This window comes from Halichoerus grypus, chromosome 12 (genome assembly GCF_964656455.1).
Source record: "Halichoerus grypus chromosome 12, mHalGry1.hap1.1, whole genome shotgun sequence".
Classification (NCBI taxonomy): Eukaryota; Metazoa; Chordata; class Mammalia; order Carnivora; family Phocidae; genus Halichoerus; species Halichoerus grypus.
The window spans coordinates 99,962,875-99,971,609 of NC_135723.1; the positions used below are offsets into that span (position 1 = coordinate 99,962,875).

The 8,735-nt window shown below is 59.4% G+C and overlaps 1 protein-coding gene across 8 annotated transcripts; it reads left to right on the top strand.

Moving 5' to 3' along the window:
• The first annotated feature begins 277 nt into the window (after window positions 1-277).
• Window positions 278-6,112, top strand: REPIN1 (replication initiator 1). 8 transcript variants are annotated; one of them, XM_036122646.2, is made up of 3 exons: window positions 278-358; window positions 1,728-1,925; window positions 3,335-6,112. In XM_036122646.2, exons 2-3 carry the CDS (start codon window positions 1,769-1,771, stop codon window positions 5,059-5,061), a joined length of 1,884 nt encoding a protein of 627 aa, XP_035978539.2. In that variant the 5' UTR covers window positions 278-358; window positions 1,728-1,768; the 3' UTR covers window positions 5,062-6,112. The 8 variants fall into 8 exon arrangements, with proteins under 8 accessions (XP_035978539.2, XP_035978537.2, XP_035978538.2 ...); XM_036122644.2 differs by lacking the exon at window positions 278-358 and adding an exon at window positions 901-1,052 and having other exon boundaries at window positions 1,799-1,925; XM_036122645.2 differs by lacking the exon at window positions 278-358 and adding an exon at window positions 904-1,052.
• The last annotated feature ends 2,623 nt before the right edge of the window (window positions 6,113-8,735 follow it).

Genomic DNA, 8,735 nt, shown 5'->3' on the forward strand with positions numbered 1-8,735 from the left:
AGATTTGAAATGTAACTGACTCTAGGAGCTAAAAGTATGAGAGATTTTTATATTCTGTTTCCGACAGAACTGATGCAACAGATTTAAGTGTTTTAGAAATGATTGCACAATTAACATCGACTTTGTTGAAAAGCGTAAAAGTACATGACCCTGGACTAGGCTGGAGAAGCCAGGAAGTGTGTGGTTCGTAAAGCCACGGCCACCTGCTCGGCGGTGAGTCACGGGCGCAGGCTCGCACCTGCCTCCCCGCTCGCCGCCCGGCTGCCGCGCGGTTCCCAGCCGAATGCCCGGGGCCAGAGCGGCCCCTCGGCCAGGCCCCGCGCCCCCCGCCGCGGGAAGCCGGGAACGCCTGCTCGGGGTAATTTCTGGAAGAGGGGGCATTCTCTTTCTTTAAAGTTCACGCGGTCGGGCCTTTCCTTTCTCCACTTGCGGACAAACCAGAAGCCAGACTTTCGGGTCGGCCGCGCCGCCCCCAGCCTGGGGCCCTTCGGGGCGGCGGCGCGGCCAGAGGTCGAGGTGGCCGGCGGCGGCCGCAGCCGTGAACAGGCGGCCCGGGGGCGGCGAGCGCCCTCTCGGAGGAAGCCAGCGGGGCCGGGTCTAGCCGAGGGACCGCGGTCCGGCCACGCGGTCGCGCAAGGACGCGCGTCCTCCGTAGGGACAAAGGGTCGGGAAACTTGAGCCGGGCCTGTCCCGGAAAATCCGGGCTGCGGTCGCCATGGCTACGGAGCCGAGCTCCGGGCGGCCGCCCCCGGCCCAGCCCGCGAGGGGGCGCTGGGAGGGGGGCGCGGAGGGGACGGGCCCCGGCCGCCCGCCCCGCCCGCCCCGCCCCGCCCCGCCCTCCGGCCGCGGCCGCCGGCCCCAGCCCGCGACTGACCCTCGGCAGCTCCTGTAGTCACGTGGCGCTGGGAACCGGCGGGGGGGCTGGGCCCGGGCCTGGCAGTTGTGAACTCGAACCTGCCGCTGTCGCCGCGCGGGGTGGGGAGCGCGGCCGCCGGCGCCGGCGTTCCGGCCTCATGGACGCGCGACGCGCCTCCGCGCACCCCGCCGGAGAGGTTCGTCCCGGGCAGGGCGCGGGGTTCCACGCGGGCCCGAGGCGGGCGGCCCTACCTGCCGGGCGCGTGACTGTGTGCGCTGTGTGGGGGGGACAGTGCTGGACCGAATGGGGGGGCGAGCCCGCGCACCTGCGCGCAGGCTCCGCGAGGTGCGCTCTGCGTGGGGACCCGAAAGGGCCCACTCGGGGTGCGCGGAGCCGTGTGCCCGCGACGTGGACGGGGGACACTCGCGAAAACAAAAGGGGGGTGTGGGATCTCCACGACCTTTTGCCATCCAGAGGCGCGAGGGGATTGTGACCGAGACCTGGCCACACTAGCTCGCCCTACGCAGCCCCTTGGGAACCGGGCCTGGAATTCCTGTTGGGAGGAGGGTGGGGGAAGGGGAGCCAGCAGGGATTCCAGAGTTTCTGCCATCGGCCGGCCGGCCTTTGGCCATCAGCATGGAGAATTCATGCTGTGACCTTACCCGTGGAGGAAATGACCCCCAAACGCTGTCGTGTACTTCCTTGGTGAAGGGGCCACATTCATTTATTAATCCAGTATCCGTTAAGGTTCCTCGGCCTCTCGGGGTGTGGGGCTTGGGTGGGGGAGGGGGTTGTGCCTGGCGAGGACACAAAGATGACTGCCCCGGAGGAGCTCAGAGCCTCATGCGTGTTTTCTCTCCCCTCCCCGCAGGTAAGGCTGGCCTCTCTGCACTCCGAGGTCTGAGCTCTGCCATGGGGGTAGGGGTGTCTTTACTGCTGCAGTTTTCCCTGACATCTGGGGGCTACCAGAGTGTGGGCCGAAGCAGGCGCTGCAGCCGCAGAAGTCTCCCCAGGAACATCCCCGGGAGGAGCTGGAAAAAGCCTCATCTCCAGCTCCACGGTCTCCAGGGTAGAGTCTGGCCTTCTTTGTTGGGTTCCCAAACCATTCCACAGCCCCAGTGCTCAGATCGCCTCATCCTGGAGGAAGGCGGTCACCTGTAGGGGGGAAGGATCACCTTCCCATACCAGCATCTTCCCTGTGCTCAGTCTGGCCATGGGGAATGAGTCATGTCTGAGCTCCTCGAGAGGAGTTCGGCTCTAGGGAATTTAGGAGGATGTTTCTGGAGCTTGCAAGCCGGCAGTGAAGGTCCATTAGGAGGCTAACCACCACCCACCCCTCAGTGGCTGCCGGAAGCTGTCCTCGAGGAATCTGGGCTCCCCGGCACCGTGGAGGAGCGCAATGTGGGGCAGTTCCTGGTGGGGTTGGGGCATGACCTGGCAGGGGACAGGGATTACAGTCTTGTCTTTCCTCCCCTTCTCTCGCCCCGGTAGTAATCCCGACCACCCCGAGGCAGGGTAGCCGGCTGTGGGTGTTCCTTGGATTCAGGAGAGCTCTCCTTCCTGCGATGTGCTAATCATGTGTGTGGGCAGAGGAGGGCAGGCAGGCAGAGTGTGGGCAGTCTGGACAGGCAGTGGCCTGGCCTTGCAGAGCGCTGCAAGTAGCATCTAGCACTCCCCTCCTGCTCCCCAGAAGCGCTGTCTCCTGCTCTCCAGGCTTCTACCCTGAGCGACTGGGGTTAGGGAGGCCAAAAACGCTCCCCTGTGGTGTGATTAGAACCCAGGAGAGGATAAATAGGGTCAAGGCTGTAGGAGTTTCTTTCTGTGGGAACTTTACAAACCCCGGCGTTTTAGAAGCAAGAACACACTGGCCTGGGAGTTCAGAAGACCTGTCCTCCGGTCTTGGTTCTGCTCTTGGTTTATTGTGTCCCCTCGGGCAAGCCCCCCTCTCCTTTTTATGCCTCAAAGTTGCTTCATCTGTCAAGCTGGGAGCTTCATGTCTGCTTGTCCCGCCTCACTCTTGCTGTGAAGCTCAAATGTAGCGGCGGGAAATACTAGAAACGAGCAGGGGGCAGCAGGGAAGCGCTTGTAAAAAGCCTAAAGCACCACAGGGAGAGGTGACCACATTCTCTGGTGAGTCCCAAGGCAGGAATGTTTGTGCAGCCAACGCTGGAGTGTTTACTCCATGCCAGACACAGGGTGACTAGCATGAGGGGGGATTCCGAGAAGTGTCAGAGTTCCTCCCTTCTGGTCGTTTCCAGGGTTAGTGACTACTGAGTAAATACTTAAATACACTTGAAATGGTATCTAGAAGCGCAAGATTGAAATGATGTAGAACAGACAAGGAAATAGAAGAATAGGCCAGATTCAAGGGCTCTAGGAGTTCAGAGGGACGAGCTCCTCTGAGGCCTGGGGTCGGCCGGGGAGGAACTGGGGCAGGATGAATTGATCTCCAGAGTGACACTGCTTTTCCACCCTCAGCAGAGGAGGAACCCATGCTGGAACGTCGCTGCAAGGGTCCCCCGGCCATGGGCCCGGCCCAGCCCAAGGTCTCTGGGCCCTCCCAGAAGTTGCCCCAGACCCTGGAGAAGGAGCCCCACGGGCTGAGGTTACAAGGCACTTCCGTGGCCCAGTCGGGCAGCCAAGCCCCCAGTAGGGCCCATCGCTGTGCCCACTGTCGAAGGCACTTCCCGGGCTGGGTGGCCCTGTGGCTTCACACCCGGCGCTGCCAGGCCCGGCTGCCCCTGCCCTGTCCTGAATGCGGCCGTCGCTTCCGACACCCCCCCTTCTTGGCACTGCACTGCCAGGTCCATGCCGCTGCCACCCCGGATCTGGGCTTCGCCTGCCACCTCTGCAGGCAGACCTTCCGAGGCTGGGTGGCCCTGGTTCTGCATCTACGGGCCCACTCGGCCGCAAAGCGGCCCATCGCCTGTCCTGAATGTGAGAGACGCTTCTGGCGACGAAAGCAGCTTCGAGCTCACGTGCGGAGGTGCCACCCCCCGGCCCCAGAGGCCCGGCCCTTTATATGTGGCAACTGTGGCCGGAGCTTTGCCCAGTGGGACCAGCTAGTCGCTCACAAGCGGGTTCACGTAGCCGAGGCCCTGGAGGAGGCAGCAGCCAAGGCTCTCGGGCCCCGGCCTAGGGGCCGCCCGGCTGTGACCGCCCCCCGGCCCGGTGGAGACGCGGTCGACCGCCCATTCCAGTGTGCCTGCTGCGGCAAGCGCTTTCGGCACAAGCCCAACTTGATCGCCCACCGCCGTGTGCACACGGGCGAGCGGCCCCACCAGTGCCCCGAATGCGGGAAGCGCTTCACCAATAAGCCCTACCTGACCTCACACCGGCGCATCCACACCGGCGAGAAGCCCTACCCGTGCACGGAGTGCGGGCGCCGCTTCCGCCACAAACCCAACCTGCTGTCCCACAGCAAGATCCACAAGCGGTCCGAAGGGTCTGCACAGGCCGGCCCCGGCTCGGGGAGCCCCCAGCTTCCGGCCGGCGCCCTGGAGGCCTCGTCCGAGCCCCCCGCCGAGGCCCCGCTGAAACCTGCCCGGGAGCGGCCGCCCGAGCCTCCGCAGGAGGCCCCGGGAGCGCCCCCGCCCGAGCCGGCGGCCGCGCCCCCCTCGCTCTTCAGCTGCGAGGACTGCGGCCGGAGCTTCCGGCTGGAGCGCTTCCTGCGGGCCCACCAGCGGCAGCACACCGGGGAGCGGCCCTTCGCCTGCGCCGAGTGCGGGAAGAACTTCGGCAAGAAGACCCACCTGGTGGCGCACTCCCGCGTGCACTCGGGCGAGCGGCCCTTCGCCTGCGAGGAGTGCGGGCGCCGCTTCTCCCAGGGCAGCCACCTGGCGGCGCACCGGCGCGACCACGCCCCCGAGCGGCCCTTCGTGTGCCCGGACTGCGGCAAGGCCTTCCGCCACAAGCCCTACCTGGCGGCCCACCGGCGCATCCACACCGGCGAGAAGCCCTACGTGTGCCCAGACTGCGGCAAAGCCTTCAGCCAGAAGTCCAACCTGGTGTCCCATCGGCGCATCCACACGGGCGAGCGCCCCTATGCCTGCCCCGACTGCGACCGGAGCTTCAGCCAGAAGTCCAACCTCATCACCCACCGGAAGAGCCACATCCGGGACGGCGCCTTCTGCTGCGCCATCTGTGGCCAGACCTTCGACGACGAGGAGAAGCTCCTGGCCCATCAGAAGAAGCATGACGTCTGAGCGGGCAGGGGCCGTGGAGGCCGAGGGGGGCGGGCTGGGCGTCCTTTACACGAGAGTGTTGCCGTGGGCCCGGGCTGTGGGGGGCCTGTGTTGCTGCTGCTGTAGGCAAGGGATGGGAGAGCGGCCGGGGAGCTGGGCCCTGTTAGGGAGGGAGGTCCGGCCCCGGGCGCCCGGGAAACCACTCGCAGAGCACGGGACTCTGGCCTCCAGCTGGTGTTTGCTAAGCTTCTGTCCTGACTGCCCTGGGCCCTGGAAGAGTAGCAATAGCAGCTTCACCTACCCCTTAGAGCCCTCCTGCTGGAGGGGCCACCAGGGACCAGGAAGACCCTTCCCCTCTGGTGTTAACGCCTTAATGTCCTTGTCTTTTATTATGAGTTTCTTCAGCTCAGTTTTTGGAAGTAGGTGTGGTACAGTCCTTAGTAAATGAGCACTTGGGAGGAAAAGTGGACCAGCTGGATACACCCGGGAGAACCTGCTGGCCTTGTTGGACAGCACCTAGGCCTTTTCCAGCACTGAGAGGTGAGGCCGCGCTGCTCTAACCTGTCCCACCCCGTCCCCTTCCTCCTGCCCCTGCGTAGGCACCGGGACTCAGACCCATCTACTGTTAGTGCTCAGCTCCACTCCCCCTCCCCGAGATCAATGCACCACCCTCCCAGCGCTTAGAGCATCCCCTGGCTGTCAGCAGCCCCGTGTCCAGGCTTTTGTCTGAACACCCCAACCCTCCACTCGTTCCAGAACTCGACATGGTGGAAAGGACTGCCCCATTGATAGGGTCGGCTGACAGGCAGAAAGGGGCGAGTTTCCTCTTCTACATTTCTAGGTTGTGGATGCCCAGCCTCTGCTTGAACACTTAGGTGACAGGGAGTCCCCACCTCCTGAGGTCCTGGTTCTATTGTAGGATAATTCTAATTGTTAGAAATTCTTCCTTATAATGAATGGAATCTGCTTTCCTGTAATTTCTACCTATTGGGCCTTGTTCTGTTCTCTGGAATGAAACAGAACAACCACTTACCCTCCTTTTCAAACTAGAGAATAAAGATTTGGTTTTAGAGCTGGTGGCTGAGTGTTCCTTTCTCCCGGTGAGCTGTGTAGTTTGAAAGAGGAGCAGCATGCTCTGCTCTGGGGGGGCGGGGGGGGGGAGGCGGGGGGCCGCGGGGGAGGAGGGGTGTTGGTAACGGGGCAAGTGCCCCCACTTGAGCTCCTTTGCACCTTGCTCCCAGTTCTTCCCCAGGGGGAGGCCAGGCACACCCCGCAGGTGGGGCTAGTTCTGCAGGAACTTAGCTTTCTGTGGGGTCAAGTGAGACCTGTCAGGGGCCAGTAATCAGGAGGACAAGGTCTGATTTGAATGTTCTGCAATGCCTTCCTGGCTGGCCCGCCGATGCTTCCCTGTACTGGCCGTTTCATACACATTTGAGTGCCTATTCTTGACAGGTGTCAGTAGGCCCTTTTCCTGCCAGTTTGAGTAATTTCTGCATAGATCCAGCACCGTGCACATCGTGCATAATAACCACCACAGTTTGTTAATGGGAGTGGCACCTCGCAAAGAAGTTTACCTAAATGATCTCCCATAATCCCCGGGTGGTAGGTACTCTTCTTTTACAGATTAAAACATTTGCTCAAGGTCATATAACTGGCAGTCACCAGAGGCGATTTAAACCCAGGTCTCTCTGACTCCTGGAATGTGTGCTCTTGACTACTGCCACATGTTTGTTAGGGGAATGGCGTATGCTGCTGCTTTGGTGAAGATAATTATCCAAGGCCTACCATGCTTGATGTTGTGATGGCAACTAGGGGTTTTAACAAGGTAAGACCTTGTCCTTACCTCTAAGAGGCCTAAGTCTGGGGAGGACGTATATGTGTACACAAATAATGAGCCGAGGGAGATGGATGGGGGGGAGTGGGACTCCAAGTGTGTAGGATGGAAGCAGATAGCTTCCAAGTTTCATATTGGTTGAAGCCACTTCATGCCTTCATGCAGCCATTTAAAAACCTGTATAGTTAATGGCAAATTATCTTTCAGAGACAAGAAGCATTGACTCAAGAATGCCACACTTCAATGTCTCTTTAAGGGACCCCAGGGCTTCAAGGGAAGGGGAGCGATGCTTTTTGGGGGGCAGGAAAGTAGGTCAACGTCTAGGGATGATGGGCAGGAACCAGGTCCTCAGGCACCTAAGGTTTGTACTTGGGGGCTGGGGAAAAGGATGAGGGCGAGGGAATCTGACCAGGGCTCCTGACTTTGAAAGATCACCTTTAAAGGAAAAGCTTGGGGGTGGGGAAGGCCGGCACTGGGCGTCCACTAATGCTGTGCTGCACCTACTTTGGGGTAGAGATGATTGAGGAGGGGTCCAAAGTTCAGGGAAAGCCACAGAAGTGGCCTTGAGGGGGCTGGTCAAGCTGGGACAGAGTGAACTTGTCCATGGGTCCTTCCTGGGTCCCGCAGAGGACCTGGGGTTCCCAAGTCATTGCTCAGCATGGCACATGCAGACAGCAGTCTCGAGGGAGGAACTGCTCAGGTTGGAGGGGTCACAGTTCTGCTGACAGGAGCTACTCTTCTGTTCTGAGGTGCCCAGGGTTCCCCCCCTTTTTCTTCTACAACTATAAAAGTACTCAATTATCTTGTCAAAATTTAATAATGCAGACATATATTTTCTAAATATGGAAGTCTTTCATTCCCCCCTCCCCCTGTTGTCTTTTCTCTCTTTTTTCTTAATGTAAATAGGATCCCAGATGTGCTTCATTTTTTCCGTCCTTGAAATACCCTTGGTCATGAAACGCCAATCTGGAGGAAGACTTTCACTCTGTAGAGGAGGAAACATGCCCAGAGAGAAGTGGGTTTTCTCACTCATAACCAGTGGCAGATCTGGACCTAGAATACTGGAAGTCCACAAGCCTTTGCTTAAACCTCCAGAAGGTACTCTAGAAAGTAAAGAGATGAACGGGATTCTTTAAAAAGTTGATGGCCTAGTGGTATCTGGCCTCTGTGTAGGGTTTTATACTTTACAAATGTTTCCATAGACAATAGAACCAGTTAGGGTCCTGCAAAAGTCTGGAAAGGTAAGCATGTAACTAGGAAATTACTCTTTTACAGATAAGTCAAAGTGCAGAGACAGAAAAGCTGCACAGAAATTAGTGGCAAAACCGACAGACTCTCAGTCGGACAGTGTCTATTGTCCTGAGGCCAAACAATAGCTGGGCCCACGGCAAATGCTTAGTAGGCGGCCACGGATTCATTAGAATGAGATCCACCAGCTTCACGATAGGTTTGTAGGAAGTCTCAGAGAGAGAGAGAGAGAGAGAGAGAGAGAGGCCAGCTTCTGTTTTTATCAACCTCGAGTCCCAAAGGCAGTTTCTAAGCAGCTCCAGAGAGAATCCTGCCAGTGGGAGTTGACCTAGCTAGCCTGATGTAGCAGTGTGTGCAATCTTATTGACATAAAGGAGCATTCCTTCCAATTAGTGTGGGTAGAGGAGAAAATTCTCTTTTCTGAAGATCTCCAGGCCGTCTGGACCCTGCCTCTAAATCAGCAGTGACACTCCACCTAGGAACGTGACCTCTTCAGACCGCTGTTTCCTGAGGAGAAAGCGAGGGGGTGAATTTAATGAGGTCTCCGTCTCTGTCTCTGTCTCTCTCTCGTAGAGACCCCAGGATAGTTTATCGGGCGCCCACGACGTGCCTA